Here is a 15,747-nt window from a genome sequence, read left to right as displayed (position 1 = left end):
GCACTAGATATTTTCGGGGGGGGGTGGACACTGGTAAAAGTATATGTTTTCTATATAAATTCCATTTCATTCGGGGGGCGGTAGACTTTCTTCGGGGGGGGGGGGGGGGGGAGGGATGCCTGGAAGAAACTGTGTGTGCATATGCATTTCATGAAATGGGTGGATGACAATTTTGGAGATCCCTAAGTGTTAGCGCCTGGGGCGCCCCCCCCCCCCTCTCCCAAGTTACGCCGCTGATGGGTGTGTTCTATACCGTAACTGTAGCCTACCTATTTGGCCAATTTAAAATATGTGGTTGTTTTTTTCAAGATAACCGTGCACAAACTGTAAAAAGACCTCTTTTAATAATTGTAGGCCTACACATCTTGAGCATGACATTATACAAAAAGTGAAATGTTTAAGCACGTTTTCCAATGGATATCAGTTATATTAGGTGCACATGTATACCTGGCAACTCAAAATTTCAATTTTTTTTACAGAAAAGTCTGTTAACTTTGTTTTTAATTGTAATGTTGAAAGGTATTTCCTTGGGTTCCCAGAAAAATGCGCAATTGGATAACTGCACAACGGAAAACCATGCAAACAGAAAAATAGGCAAAGACTAACTAATTAATTAAACTAATTCACTTTAGTTTTTTCATATTTCGAGGGAATGTACATGTGGTCACTCTTTGTCAGTCTACAAATACTTAATTTAAAAGAACAAACATGCCATTGTGCACATCTTTCTAGTCATCATTTCCTCCAACACAAGTATTACATATAAACTTGTTATGCTCCATATAGTCCAAGACTCCAATTTCAGCCTGCTTTTCTTTCTGGATTTTCTCCCATACCCTTTGTCGACCCAAAAACTAACTACACGGCAGTGTTACGTCCCTTTAAACATGTCCCCTGCTAGTGCGCGTGTTGTGTGCTGGAACGACAGGTACCCTCCCTTTGGTGTATAGTTGTAGCCCTTGGTTGAGTGTGTTTACAATAAAACTTTACATGGAAGTGTTCACGTGAGGTGTGTCAGGTGACGGGTGTCAGAGCGTGTAGCAGTTGGTTGTAGTGTGGCTGTGGAGGTGGTGTTGAGTATTGTTATTTATGTTGTAGACCGCTTTGATCTTTTATTATTTAGTTACTGTATATATATATGTATATATTAAATCTATTATTATAAAGTGTTAGTGTTATCTACTGTTGTATACGTTGTATTTGTCTGTTGCTATTTATATACACACCTAGACAGAAGAACCCAACAGGCAGCCTAAATGGGTTGCTGTCCCCTATCGAGGCTGATCAGCACTTTTTAACTTAGGAATCATGAGCTTTAACCACATGACAGTGCTAACCACTACAAAACTGTCATTACTGAAATAATGACCAAAATCTTAATTTAAAAATTATTCATTTATTTCAATTTAAAAACGTCAATGTTTTGACTCCATTTTATACAGTACGACTCCGCGACAAGGTTTATTAAGACGAGGTAAACATTAGCTCATCAAGACATCAATTTGAACAAGTCTGGCGTTTGTGTCACCAGGCAGTCTATAGGGCAACATGCCAGCAAACATGATCAGTGACCTGGCTTGGCTGCGCAGGTAATTTAAGTACTGAAAACAGAAAAAATGGACATGTTCTCACACATTGGTTTTTGTATATATATAATTCTAGTTAAAACATATCCAAGTTGTTTTTTAAAGTAAACTTAGTACTAACTACATGATTAGATTCTAATTAATACTGGCAGAACAATTCTGCATTGTCCTGCTGGCATTTGTGTAAGAATCTCATCTACAATACTTTTAACAAATTAGCATAAAATATGATGAACTAACTACCATCAAATAATAACGGGTCTAGGACATTACCCCCCCCCCCCCCCCTGTCAAGAGTCCGGACCCTCACCATAAGCAAACCATAACACAACCCGGTCTCTAAGTCTATCTACATCTAACTCTAACTCGATACCTATATTTACCCTTAATCCCAGCCCTAGCCTTAACATAAACCCTAACTTAAGCTATCATATCGCATCTATCTCTTAATGACTGGGGGTGGGTTAATGTCCTACAGGGTGGTGGGTGATTGACTAATTGAAATTCAAACAAATCCTGAGTGACAATATTAACACAGTTTTTCCCACCACTAAAAATCAAACATATCCTGACAATACTTACACTGTCTTTCCCACCATTGAAAATCAAACATATCCTGACAATACTTACAGTTTTTCCCACCACTGAAAATCAAACATATCCTGACAATACTTACACTGTCTTTCCCACCATCCTCTCCATATTTCCTCCGTGACAAGGGGCTTTGTGTGCTGGAGTTCCTGAATGAATAATAGAAAAACTTTTTTCTAATCTGTTATTTATCAACTTATTTGCTTTTCTAGGCAACAATATAAACAATAACATCTAGGTCAAGTTTTCATTTAATACTTATTGCAATAGCCCAGGAGTCGCTCATCGTTTTTGAGAAAACAACCACTATCTGATAATTAGGGGTCGTCCATTTATGACGTCCACACGCGGCGGAAAGGGGGGGGGGGTGTCCCAAAAAAAACAACTGACTTTTGTGGACTTTTATAAGGAAAAAAAGTGGATTTTGGAGGGGGGGGGGGTCCAAAATCCAAAAAAATTGTGGACATCATAAATGGATGACCCCTTATGATTAATATTTTTTAGGGAGCCACTCTTAAAATGTTTTTAAAAATTTGACACTTCTGGACTGATATAAAAAAATATATACAAAATCAGAGTTTAAAGTTTTACCAAGAGAAATAGAGGGAAATAAACTATTGTACTCATTGAGTAGGGTATTAATGATTAAACAATGTATGATGTCTGGACTAACCTGGTAGTGTTGTACTGATTGAGTAGAATATTCATGGTGGCCAACAGGAGGTCAGGTAAACATCTTCTTACCTTTAGAATAAAGTAAAAAACAGTTTCAACAACTGGATAGTTCTTAAATAAAATCTTAAACATCTTCTTACCCTTAGAATAAAGAAAAAAACAGTTTCAACAACTGGATAATTCTCAAATAAAATCTTAAACATCTTCTTACCCTTAGAATAAAGAAAAAAAAACAGTTTCAAGAACTGGATAATTCTCACATAAAATCTTGAATAACAAGACACAATAAATAAATCGGGAGTGATCTCCCCTAAACTTTCTCGAATATTTTTATATAAAACTAACAGGGGATGGGAACTCGGGCTATAGACATGATTTTTAATCCATTTTAAATACTTAAAGTTTTAAAAATAGAATAAAATCTTGTAGACAAAAGAATTGCACACCAAGTGAACGCTAAATAAAAAAGTGCATAATAGTGCACAATATTATTAGTACTTTAAAAATTTACATTAGTTTTTTGAGAAATCGGAAGTAGCGTAAATTACTACTTCCGGTCAACGGAAATGACTCAAAATTTAACAGAAGGTAGAGAATTAGATCTTTTACTTACATGTGAAATTTCATTTATCTATCTGAAATAGTACTCAAGTTATAGGCTTTTGAAAATTTCAAAGTAGGAAAAGTACCACTTCCGGTTATCGGAAATCGCTCAAAAGTTGATAGGGATCTACGATTTTGATAAAATACTTATATATGAAATTTCATTAACCTAGCTGTAACGGTACTCAAGTTATCCTGTTTACACACACACACACAGACAGACAGACACACAGACAGACACACAGACATACGGACAAGATTGCAAAATTATGTTTTTCCGTATCAGTGAGATGTAAAACGTTGAGATTTGTAAAAATCTCGATTTTTTTTTTTTGTGCACGATTACAAAACTTTCTCTATACTTCGTATATACGAGAAAGTAAAAAAGGTTCCATCTAATTAAATCTAAATTATCTGATTTTATCTATTAAAAAACAAAAATATAACCGTATAATACACAATCCCTTTTATACCTAGGTCACATAAACAGGTGAGCTCTACTTCATCTGCCCAGTGGACCGCCATTTTAGCACAAAGTTAAACGGAAGAATGTGTAAACTGCATTTCAACTACAAATTTAATGCCCCAAACCTGACTGAATAGTGATACAATTGTGATGATCTATATAAAAGCCTATATAGTAGCAAAAAACAAATGACCAACCTCATCGGAATAATGTTTGAAGTTGCTGACTCTATGATCAACTTCATCAGTTGAAAATGGTAAAATTTGAATCCCTTGCATCACCTACAGCAAAATAATATAATGTATAGTAAGAACATGTAACTGGCAACACATTAGTTTTAAAATTAAATAACATTTTGTTTATTACACAACACAGCATCAGTTTATATATACAGAAGCGGTGCAAGGTAAGGGGGTGGGAGCCACACCAATTGACACCATTTAGGATGGGGGTCACACAAATAAACACATTTGAGGAGAAGGGTGACACTTAATTTAAGAAATATATATATAATATATATTATTTATATATGCTTAAAAACATCAGAGTGGTAAGTTTGTTTAAATATTTAAGATGTTTTAAACTGATTTTGAGTTTGGACTGTTATACTGTTATAATAAATAAGTAAAGTTTAGCAATTATCAGTCAATTTACCTTCAGAGCATCATTGATGGCTCCAGCATGGCAGTAATCAAAGAAAGTGAGGAGATCGAGCAGGAGGTAGAATGTTTTTGTTGTCATTTGAGTGGCTTCATGGCCCAAAGAGCTATACCTGCATTGGTAGGATATGAGAGAGTGAATAAAGAACCAACTTGCCACTGCTGAAATGTTAATAAGACACTTTGATAATCAACACTCATCATTGCAGTACCCATCTACAGGCACAGTGTGAGTGGGTCACTAAATGTAAAAACCAATAGTTTCAATCTTGTTATCATTTGTTTAAAAACAAAGCAGGCTTTTTTTTAGTGTAAAAATTGACTTTGTAAGTGTAGTTTTCAAAAACAAAACAACTTAAATGATCATAATATGATTCATATAAAACCAAATTAGAAGAGGTGCCTAGATCTAATCTAACATATAAACAATATTGCAGAGTAGCCATATTCTATTTTAAGCTCTGAAGAATTAGCACTATAAAGAGAAGCATGTATTCTACTCTCGACAAGAAGCAAAGATTCTATTGCAAGTAAATGTAATGAGCCACAGATTCTAATGTAAACTATATAAAAAGCAATGATTATATTCTTATCTATATGAGAGAAGCAGAGATTCTACTCTTATCTATAGGAGAGAAGCAGAAATTCTAAAGCAAGTTATAGAAATGAAGCACACATTTTATTGTAAGTTTATTAAGTTACAGAACAACAAGCTAACAAAAGGTTTAAGAACTCGAGCAGTCTCACCTTTCTGCCATATTGACAGCTATGGTCTGCAGTCTCTCCCTTGTGGACAGAGGAGATGGAGCTAGGGCAACCACCTGGCTCAGCAACTTGTTCATCAAGGTCAAGGCTTTCTCATGATCCTGGCAAGGTTTCATGGGGTAAAAAATTCTTTATTGGGATAACAAGTCCCCCATAATTACTCAAAGCTATCATTTTTTTAAAGAATGAAGTTAACAAAGGAATAAAATAAATTTCTTATTAAATACTACCTTGGCTAAATCATAAAGCTGTATGGCATCTTCAAATAGACCTTTGGACTCTGTTTCTTTAGCCACCAGTTCGGTTATTTTCTGTGTGTCTTGGTTAAAACGATCTATAGCACCTGGCTGAAGAAGCATGAACAAATGTAACACAACTCATTATCATGTCCCGTTGATAAAATAATGAACTAAGGTTGTTTTTAATTTTAACTTTAGTTACCTTTCTAGTTCCATCTTTCATTAGTCTTCCAAGGAGCATATCAAACTGAAAATTATATTAACAAAACTTTTATTATAAATATTGCTTACATATTTTAAAAAGGTAGAACTTTAAAGCAAGTTTACACTATTTTAAAAATAATTCTAAAAGGTTTCAAATAAAATTGAGCATAAAGTGAGCATAGATTTATATATTAATATTAGTATAAGATTAACACAAAAGTAATTGTAGAATTACATTTACTTTACCTCTTTAGTTTCAAGTACTAACTCACTAACACAAGACATGAAAAGATCCTCTCCATTCGGTGTTTTTAGATTCCTGAAACACAGCATGGAAAATAAAAATATTAACTAGATTGTTTTTCAAATTTTTATGACTCAAAAATATCCAAAAGCATTGAGGAACAGTACTGTTTAAGTGGGTAGCTTAAATAAACCATAACATACAGAACTCCTGTAAGTAAAAAAAATCCTTTTTGAACATAAAATCACCTCAGAAAGTAAAAATACTGCAACGCCTCCTGTGCATCTGTGGCCTCAAACTTGCGTGTGTACATCATAATCAGACGAGCTAAATTTAGTCTCCTCAGCCCAGATGGATCTGATGCATCTTGACTTACTGAAGAAATATGTATTATACATTTAAAGAATGACATTTTAATGCTAATTTTTGCAATGAATGACCCTAACTTTAAGTTTATATTTACAGGTTCCTGTTCCATAATTGAAAGTTTTCTAATTTGAAAATCAATTTCCTATAAGTAACCGTCCAACAAGTTTAATAATTGTGCACAATTGGTAACAATACTGGCAAGTAGGCAGGATAATGAGAGCAAATCTTAGCCAGATACTTTTAATGTCATAAAAACATAATCCAAAAAATAAATTATTTTTTTCTACTGAGTTAAATCCTTCACATTTGTAATAACTGTAATTATCATAGTAGCATTTTTTATAAATTATAAAAAAGCATTTAAATGAGAAAAAAAAATTCAATAAAAATCTCAAAATCAATATCTTACATTCATTACACATTAAAATCAAAATAACATACAAGAAAATAGGAGTAAACACGACTATTTCACTTACACAGCTGTGCCTGACAGTTAGGAGGGATGACCAACATCTTCATCTCATACAGAACTAAAGCCACATGCACAGCATGGTACCTCAGCCTCTCAATGCGACTCAAGAATTCTATAGCAGCCTCAAACTGGCAGGTGAGGAACAGGACTTGGAAGTACAAGAAAGGCTGCTGGTAACCATTGAAGTGGGACTCACCTGTTTAGAAAAAAAAATGTAATGAAGAAACAAAAATGAAATAACTTACGCTGTAATTTAGAAAAAAAATGAAATACCCGACGCTGTGATTATTATCAGGATGATAATAAGTAAACATCTAACAAAATAACTTGAGTTCGTAAAGGGGAACAGCGAAAGAAATACAGAACAACACAGATCAGGCCACTAAAGTGACAGATGGGAGAAAGGGTAAGAAAATGATTTATTAAGGCTAGGTGCGGTACCAAATTTAGGTGTATCGGATGCCTGATATAGAATTTCAGTTTTGACCTAATTATTAAAATACATTCATTTCTAAACATAAAAACATATTAGTTATTACTAGAAAATAGTGATTTGTATTTTGCATTTATTGGGTAGTTTTTTTTAAATTATTGTTTTTTTACTTCTTTCGCGTTTTTCTCAAAATTACAAATTTGACACTTCAAATTGCTACTCCTCAGTTAGTTCTACTTGTATCTTACTGAAACTTTACCTACAGATACATACACATAACTTCTATGTTCAATTTCTATCAAAACGCTTTATTTTTATTTTAAAGCCAGAAATAAGCTACATTTGTGCACGTTTTAGCGTTTTTTATCAGTTTGATAGAATTTTTTTTAGAAAAAATAGTTAGCTTGGCTTTACTTAAAATTTGAAACATAGAACTTAATAAGCTAAAATCGCCCTATATAATTCATGCATTTTGGTGTGTTTAGCACTTGTGGTTATAGAGCCTTAGCATTTTGAAAATGATAAACAAAAATCCAATATGGCGGCCGTTACCATGGCAACCATATGATAAAATAGATTTTTATACCTTTTTTTAAAATAACTTTCAGTATATATTATATGGGTAAAGTTTTAATGGATTAGCTTGAATAATAACGAAAAAGTGCATTTGGTGGAGCACCTAGCCTTAAGAAATGAATGTGTGGTTTTGTTTTTTTAAAAACTGCTATTTTTTTTTTTTACATAAATGAACTCATGATTGACAACAATGTTAGGTCAAAATGATATAGTAAAAACTGTAAACAGTGCCTGTATTTCACGTAACTTATGATTTTTAAAATTCTAAACAAATTTATTTGCAGAGTATACAGTTCTTTGTAAAACAAATTAACAGAATACTAGTCATGCTAGCATTTTAGAACAGCTACTTAAATCAATTTTAGCTAAACCTTCTCCTAGATCAATCTGTAGGGAAATGTTTTCCTTACAGAACGTTTTGTCTCAAAAATAAACTTTCATCATGTAGTTTGCATAATAAATATGGGAAATTATTAAAACTTACCATACTCTTCATACAATAATTTTTGTAAATGTGGAAGTGAGAGGTGTTCTTGTGTGCCATCAATGACTGAATGCTCCTGGATGTGGGATAACTTCATCCACAGGTAGTCGTCAATTTTGTCTAGAATTTCTGTGTGGTCCTCCACCCAATCACAACGACCTATTACACAGTAGACAGCCCTGGGAGGGATAAGTAATAGACCTAGTTTAAAAATTGGGAATTAACACAGGTAAAAGGATGGACACAAACCATGAACTTTAACCTAAGGGATTATGCATTTAAATAATGGTCTTTAAATAATCCAACTTTCATTTATAGCAAAATGAAGAAAGCAATGTCACTAGTCCCTTCCAAAAAAAACTTTTCTAAGATTAAATAAAATATTTCTTACCTCTAATTGACAGGGGTTGAATTTTTTTATAGTTAATATTATTATACAATGAGTAATTGTAAACTGCATATTTGGCTATTTCAATTAAATTTATTTGAAGTTAATTTTTGTACTTGAACTCAATGAATTCTCTTTTTTGTTTACCAGTATGCTACCGTTATTTTATCAAAATAAAGGTACTAATTCTAGCTTACTAAGCAAAGCTTTGTTTAGCTCACCGTTTGTAAGGGTCTGAGCAGTTCTTAACCACTCGACGATACTGTAGTTTAATCTTTGTGTCATTCCCAGGGCCCAGCCTGTGGTCTGTTGTGCTCAGGTATTCATTAAAATAGGTTGGAAAGTCACCCAACTGGTTCCTGGTGGAAAAGAATGTTGTAAATATCAGCACTGATGCTATTATAAAACTTAACTTTCTTGTACACTTCAGTGTTATATAGGAGGTGATTTCCTCCAATACAATTAAGTCTTATATGTTAACATGTCAACATGGCCTATTGACTCTGACCAGACAGCTTTTTTTCTGGATTTCCATACCCTTTGTCAAACTAAGAACAATATGTAAGACAGCAGTTATCTATGTAAGAGTTTTCTCTAATAGATGGGTTGCTGTCAACAACTAACAAGCCTCATCAGAGGTCCAAGTTCGGGACTTCAGGAGTCAGCAACCAAGAGCTATTCCACCAACCATGCCATCCCCCAAAAATTGAACTGAGTTTATATATTTTTTCCATGATTTGCATCATCCCATGTAGGCGGCCATAACGGAAAAACATATTCAATCAGCCAAAAGTTATGAATAACTTTATTATAACTATATACTTGAGTGACTATGAGACAAAATAAGAGTATTACCCGGCTCTTTCAACAACATGCTTGGCAGCTCTAAGGTCCCCACAACGTAAACAATAAAACAACAAAGCCCACACTGGTTGTTTGTCTAGCTCTCCATCCTGGTGAGATTCATAAGCGTCAGAATTAAATAAAACTTCTTCAGCCTCATTGAGGGAAAAAATGGTTAGACAAAATAATAACAAAGTATTGTTAAATGAGAAATAAAATTTTTGAGAAAGTTGACAAGAAATATAAAGAGAAGTGCTGACCTCAGATGAACGAGCTGTGATAGGAGGCTTTACATTCAAGTAACTAAGAACTAGGTTGTAGGTTCCTGGAATACCCCCAAGCTGTGCTTTTCTTAGATTGCTGCAGATGGTTGTCTCAAGGTAGCGAATGTAGCTGCAATCAAGTAAGATAATATTAGGTCTATAATAATAAATAAAGATAGAGTAAAACCACTTACAAACTAACAATGAAACTAGAAATTAACAAGAAAAGTAATCGTTAGAAATAGACACATAAAAACTAGAAATTCACAAACATACACAAAAAACCCTTTAGAAATAAACCATAAGGGATGCTTTAACCCTAGTTTTTTAAGTACAAGAAAAGTAATAAATAAATAAATGCATAAAATTATCTCAGGTTGTCCTATAGAGAACTATATTTTAATTTAAACATTATTTTATAAAAATTTTTAAAATAGAATGTTATGCAAACAAAGTTTGAGAATTTGCAAAATACTGTTTTTTTTTATTAAACAATTATGTAGACCAGAAGCCTTTGCTAGCATCCAAACCACATATTTACACCTTCATTTCTATACAAAACACAGGGTAACCTACCTTTCCTCTAGATAGTGTTTTGCCCTGGCCACAAAGCTGGACTGTATCTGAGGGTTTTTGCGTATCAAGGCGGGCTGATTGCCAAACATCTGACCCAATGGGATGACTGTCATACACTGGACAAGCTCCCACAAGTCTATGACATTCTGAAACATTTTTTATATTTTAGATAAACAACTAGAAAAACAATATTTTAAATTTTGAATATTTTTCAACATTTAGAAATTACAGTGAAATATTACAAGCAACTAAAAGCAAGTGAGAGAACTCTCTGTTACCTTATCTCCAATGCTGTTTGCTACCTGAAGGAACATGTCAACCAGGCTTGGCAGTATGCCATTTTCTATAACATGCTCATTGTAGATAAAAACCTGCAGATTGACCATGGCAATTAATTTTTATGACATGTTACATTATACAATTAGTTTTTTTAAACCGTAAGCATGATTGAGAAATGCCATAAAAATCTGCTGATTTACAATTGCACATAATATTTATGAAGACGTGTTACATTATACAATTACATATTTAAAAAAAACCCATAAGCATTCATTAGCATTCAAGAGAAACAAACCTGTCTAGCATAAGCCATTTCAACATTATCCAGACTGCTTCTACCTTGGCTAAGTTGTCCATCTGATATAAGCATCTGTGTGATTAAAATTTAAAAACAAACATTGTTTACAATAATGTATTGCATTTGAACTGCATATTTAAACTATACAAACATTACAATTTTTAGCCATCACCTAAAAGAACTTAAGGTACTGACTACTGGAAATCATATTTTTTCTAAATGCATGTGACCTACTTAGGTCTAGTAATGTTTTATTTTTAGTTTGACATTGTTATAATACCATATATGGTTTGTGGTGCAACCACTGGTTTTTTTCCGCTGTCTTACTAAGATGATTGATTGTTTCAGACCAGATGACCACACCAACCAATGGTCTTATGAGTTGAAGGTGACCTTCCATGTTACCTAAGTCTATAAATAGATCGCCCACAGGTATCTCGAGGCAGTCCATTTTGACCAGTTGAATGTGAGAGAGCATAAGTCCTGAGTGTGCTATGTATTATTAAGTTGTTTAAGTATCCTAGTATTATATTACTTGTGGCCAAGTGATTCTTGATGCTATAGCAGTGTTATGTGAACTGTGGCTATTTTTATAAAGTGTTCGAATCTGTGATAGTATTTATTCTTACGCTTTGTAAGTTGGGTTTTGTTATTTCTAAACTAAATATTTTATCTTGTTTAATCTAGTGTTCTGCCGCAACTTTGTTCACTTATTAAAAGTTGTATGCAGATTGAATGAGTTGTTAACTTCAATAGTTTCACTAGTTTTCCCTAGACCTCGAAATCGAGCCCTAGTGAGTTGTTGAGTTAGTTTCCATTCATTTAGGCTTTAGGTCATTTGCATATAACCCCAAGAAAGAATCCGGGAGCGTTCACCATCTATCTAACTGGTAGATAGGTGTCCGTTACATGCATAAGCACCATTTGTGGCTTTTAAGCAATGGCTTCCAATTATTCATGGCCTTTTAAGATTTTTGAGGAAAGATGGTTTGCTCTAGTTCCATACTGCTTTCATCAAACTATGTCAAATAAAAGAAAAACAAACCTCTGGATCCTGCTGAAATTCAAAAGACTCCTGGCCTGAACCAAGTAATGAGTTAAGAATTCTCTGTTTCTCTCTCTCCCACTCATTCTCCATGCACTCCCAGTGTCTTCTGTCAACCTCTTCAAACGTCTGCAAAGAAAAATTTGTAATTAGGTGCTATGGAAAAACAAAGTAGTAAAAAAGCCTAAAACAATTTTCTCTTATGATTTGTCTGAAATAAGATTAAGTTTAATTTTGGGAATATATCTGTGAACACAACAAAACCTCTTAAACTATGGATGGTAATGGTAGATTTTATTATTTGATAATTCAAAGTAAATTAAATTTCAAATTACTTACATTTTTTCTTGTTTGTTCAATAACAGCTAACAAGGCATTTTCTCTTTCATTTCTAAGGAATCCCTGTATATTGAAAAGAGAATTAGGTTAGGTATCAAAGTAAAAACAAAAAAAAACATTTTTAGAGTGCTTACAGACTTTTTTAATCACTTGAATCAACAAAAATGTGTTCATTTATTTATTTTCTATATTGAGTAGGCTACAAGACTTGCCTCAATGTCAGTGTCCCTCACAGGTTCCAGTGGCTCAAAGGTTGTTGCTGCCCTTAGCCCTTCAAGACGTTCTGATATTTTGGGCAGAACAAAACCTTTACTGCCCAACAGTATGGAACTGAGGAAAAAATTACTAAATTTAATCATGTACTTTCAATACAAATAAAAATAAAATCTTTTTATTTTTTATTTTTCAGGAATTATTGAAAACGGGCTACACTAAAAGCTAATTAGAGACAGAATTATTTAGTAGTTGTAATCTTACTGTACAATACTACAAACTAGACCACCAATTTTCAAGTACATATTAATTAAAAGATGGAAAATAAGTTTTATAAACACAATAATATTATTAAACACCTTACTAAAAATAAATTAGGAAGTAGTAAACAAAAGGTAAAATAAACTTACGCCTGAACATCAATATTATCCTGACTGGCAGGAGTCGTTCGTGTAAGTAAACGTTGGCCAGCTTCAAGTATTTGCTGTAGATTTCTCTCCACATGGGGGAGGTCTGTTCCTGAGTCCATGTCTGCAGTCAGCTGCTCAGCCTGCTGCAGCAGGTCGGTGAATCCCTCTGAGTCGTTATTCATTCTGATTATTTAGTATTTCAGTTATTTTGCCGAAATTTTATTAGACGTTGATGTAAACCTGAGAATAAAATGAAAATAATAGTTTTGTAATATTTCAATAATTAGCTGATGTATACTAATACAGTAAATAATTAAATCGTAAACAGCTAGCTCTCCTAAGATTAAATTCTTTCTTTATATGGAGTTTATCCACTTGTTATCCTAATAAAAATTAAAGTAGGACTAATGGGCACTTGTTAAATGGCTTGAAATTTTAATGTTTTATTTTTTTAAATAAAGGATAAGCTAGCCAAGAGTCATTTTCATTCCGCATTCCACTGCTAGATATTCAATACTGACATTAAGTGATATTTCAAGATCAAAGGCGTGTGCAGGTAAAAAAAATTTTAGAATCTAGTCCTTGTAAAGACACTACTATTTATATATGCACTATTAGGTTAGATGATAGATCAATTATTTATGTAAAAAAAATTTCTTTAAACATAAATTCTAACAATTACCCTAAGTAGACCTAAATTTTTCAAATTGCTTCATGTGGGGAAAATTAAAAGTGATGTTAAATAGCAATAGTTCATGGTATGACGCCTGCTAATATCTTAACTAATGTGAGCTTGCAGTGATCCTACAACAATGTCATGATTTTTCCCACTGACAAGATTACATGAGCAGTTGATCAAGCAAGTGACAATGTTTGGAATTTGAATTATATTCATTTAGATCAAGATGAGATTCATTTAAAAAACACTCATATGGAAACAAAAAATAAAACACTGATTATGATTAACTTCGACTTCTGTTTTGAACTTGGAGTTCCTAGGTTAGCTATTGCACTATAGACTCCCCCATGATGTGCTAGAATTGAAATAATAGGTGTTTTCGATCAGCAGACAGATAAAAGAAATAAAGACTGCTTCATTTAATTTCCTTACTACAAGATGAAATACCTTGTGATTCCAAACTTATTGAAAACTAAAAAGTAGTAGGCCTAATAAATTGAATTAGGGCCTATAACTAGTTATTTTTGGCTGTTTATGATTTTTTAAATATTTTAATTTTATGGGCCTATCAAAAACCTTTCTCGCTCTATTAGTAAACAAACTAGTGTTATGGAGGGGAAAATTAAGGGTGTGGGTGGGGACATCCGTAGTCGAAAGGTAAAGCGTAGGATAAACCGAAAGTCTCTAGTAAACATCCCTGAGTTCACCCACCTCTGATGGGTACCTGACTCACATTAGACTTGACATTAGGGAAAGTAAAGGAGGCTGGGCATAGTCAAGTGCTGACCGCATTATCCCTTCATATGCCGAAGTCACAGAAACAGGTGAACTCTACACTACTACTCTACAGTACACTAGTCTACACTCTCTAAAAAGTTAAAACTAAAACACTTCACTTGCCCCAGCCAGAAACTGTCAGGTTTGAAAGGGAACTAAGTTTACGACTATTTATTAGATCTAGATTCTACTAACTAGAAATCTAGGTAAAATAAATTACATCTAGAGTCTAGATTTTATAAATTAGAATGAGGGATCTAGTCTAGATCTAGAAAACAAAAAGGCAAAAGCTCAAAAGCTAAGTTTCAGTTTCTCAACTTTCACTTTCTCTCGTCTCTTCACTTTTGTTACTTTTGTACTTGTTCATGTCTTGTTTGACAACCAAACATTTTTTCTTAACTGGTCGTTTTCTACTGCTAAAATAAACCAGCCTACTTCTTTAATAATTGCTTATGCCAACCTCTAAATATAAACTTGATTATAAAAAAATCCAATGTATTTTTGAAAATACTAACAGACTGATGGCTTCGATTCTTCGTTCATTGAAAGCACCGCCAGTCGGAGGCGGACATTTTGAACGGTGCTAGGTGAAATTATATGCCGTTAATAAAAGTTCGACTTACTTTTTGTTTATATTTTTTTGAGCTCATATGTTTTTCAAGATTGCATTTACTATTACCGTTACCAACTTTTATAAGAAATCCAAGAATTATTAGTTCGTCTTTTAAAAATATAAGAAGGCTATAAACTTTATTTTTCGTAGAGGGAGCCTATCTCTCTAAACACCGTTTTTTGGCCATTGATGATATTCGTTCTCAAATTTTTAAATAGCCCATAATTTTACGTTCTTAAACTTAGAGCCTAAAGTATGGCTATATGATTTATACCATTATATGGCACATGGGGGTCGTCCATCGTTTTCTATTACATTTTATTGAAAAAAAATTTTAAACGCGTAATTTTAAAATGCAAAAGTGCACCCTCCCTCCCCCCATCACTCATCCGGACGCCCCCTCCCCCTATGGTTATTTATGAACAACCCCTTATGTGACAATGGGTTAAAAGTGTAACAACATGAGTTCCATAATTTTTAAAAAAAAATGAATTTTAGCTGTTATTTCGCTTTTTTTTTTAACTTTTTTTTTTTAAACTTTTTTTTTTTTTTTTTTGCAAATTGTAAAAATAAATTTATATAATATATAAATAAATAAATCTCTTAACCCTTGGGGGTCGTTTGAGAATTACAGATAAGTGTAGTGTGTCTGGGAATT

General features: G+C 33.3%; 1 protein-coding gene across 2 annotated transcripts; it reads right to left on the bottom strand.

The window, feature by feature from the left end:
- Nucleotides 1-1,405: 1,405 nt before the first annotated feature.
- On the bottom strand, nt 1,406-15,060 carry LOC131945887 (nuclear pore complex protein Nup93). Of its 2 annotated transcripts, none has more exons than XM_059306505.1 (23): nt 14,992-15,060; nt 13,021-13,260; nt 12,610-12,727; nt 12,398-12,460; nt 12,059-12,187; nt 11,011-11,085; nt 10,715-10,807; nt 10,437-10,582; nt 9,858-9,990; nt 9,610-9,707; nt 8,976-9,113; nt 8,367-8,545; nt 6,878-7,069; nt 6,281-6,407; nt 6,035-6,107; nt 5,787-5,831; nt 5,576-5,692; nt 5,328-5,446; nt 4,576-4,693; nt 4,119-4,202; nt 2,851-2,921; nt 2,263-2,326; nt 1,406-1,601 (listed from the first exon to the last, which is right to left on the bottom strand). In XM_059306505.1, exons 2-23 carry the CDS (start codon nt 13,200-13,202, stop codon nt 1,482-1,484), a joined length of 2,484 nt encoding a protein of 827 aa, XP_059162488.1. In that variant the 5' UTR covers nt 13,203-13,260; nt 14,992-15,060; the 3' UTR covers nt 1,406-1,481. The 2 variants fall into 2 exon arrangements, with proteins under 2 accessions (XP_059162488.1, XP_059162487.1); XM_059306504.1 differs by having other exon boundaries at nt 14,937-15,055.
- Nucleotides 15,061-15,747: the final 687 nt, after the last annotated feature.

Source organism: Physella acuta, unplaced genomic scaffold (genome assembly GCF_028476545.2).
Source record: "Physella acuta isolate Inbredline_101_S28 unplaced genomic scaffold, ASM2847654v3 ptg000538l, whole genome shotgun sequence".
NCBI lineage: Eukaryota > Metazoa > Mollusca > Gastropoda > Physidae > Physella > Physella acuta.
The sequence above is the reverse complement of the archived record's forward strand: the minus strand, read 5'-3'. Positions and strand labels throughout refer to the sequence as shown.

Bases quoted from the DNA above. Each gene is read 5' to 3' on its own strand.
- LOC131945887 (XM_059306505.1), bottom strand. From the start codon at position 13,202: ATGAATAACGACTCAGAGGGATTCACCGACCTGCTGCAGCAGGCTGAG. The intron at 6,108-6,280 runs GTGATTTTATGT...GCTGTGTTTCAG, and splicing joins CAGTATTTTTACTTTCTGAG to GAATCTAAAAACACCGAATG. The intron at 5,447-5,575 runs GTAGTATTTAAT...AAACCTTGCCAG, and splicing joins AGCTTTATGATTTAGCCAAG to GATCATGAGAAAGCCTTGAC.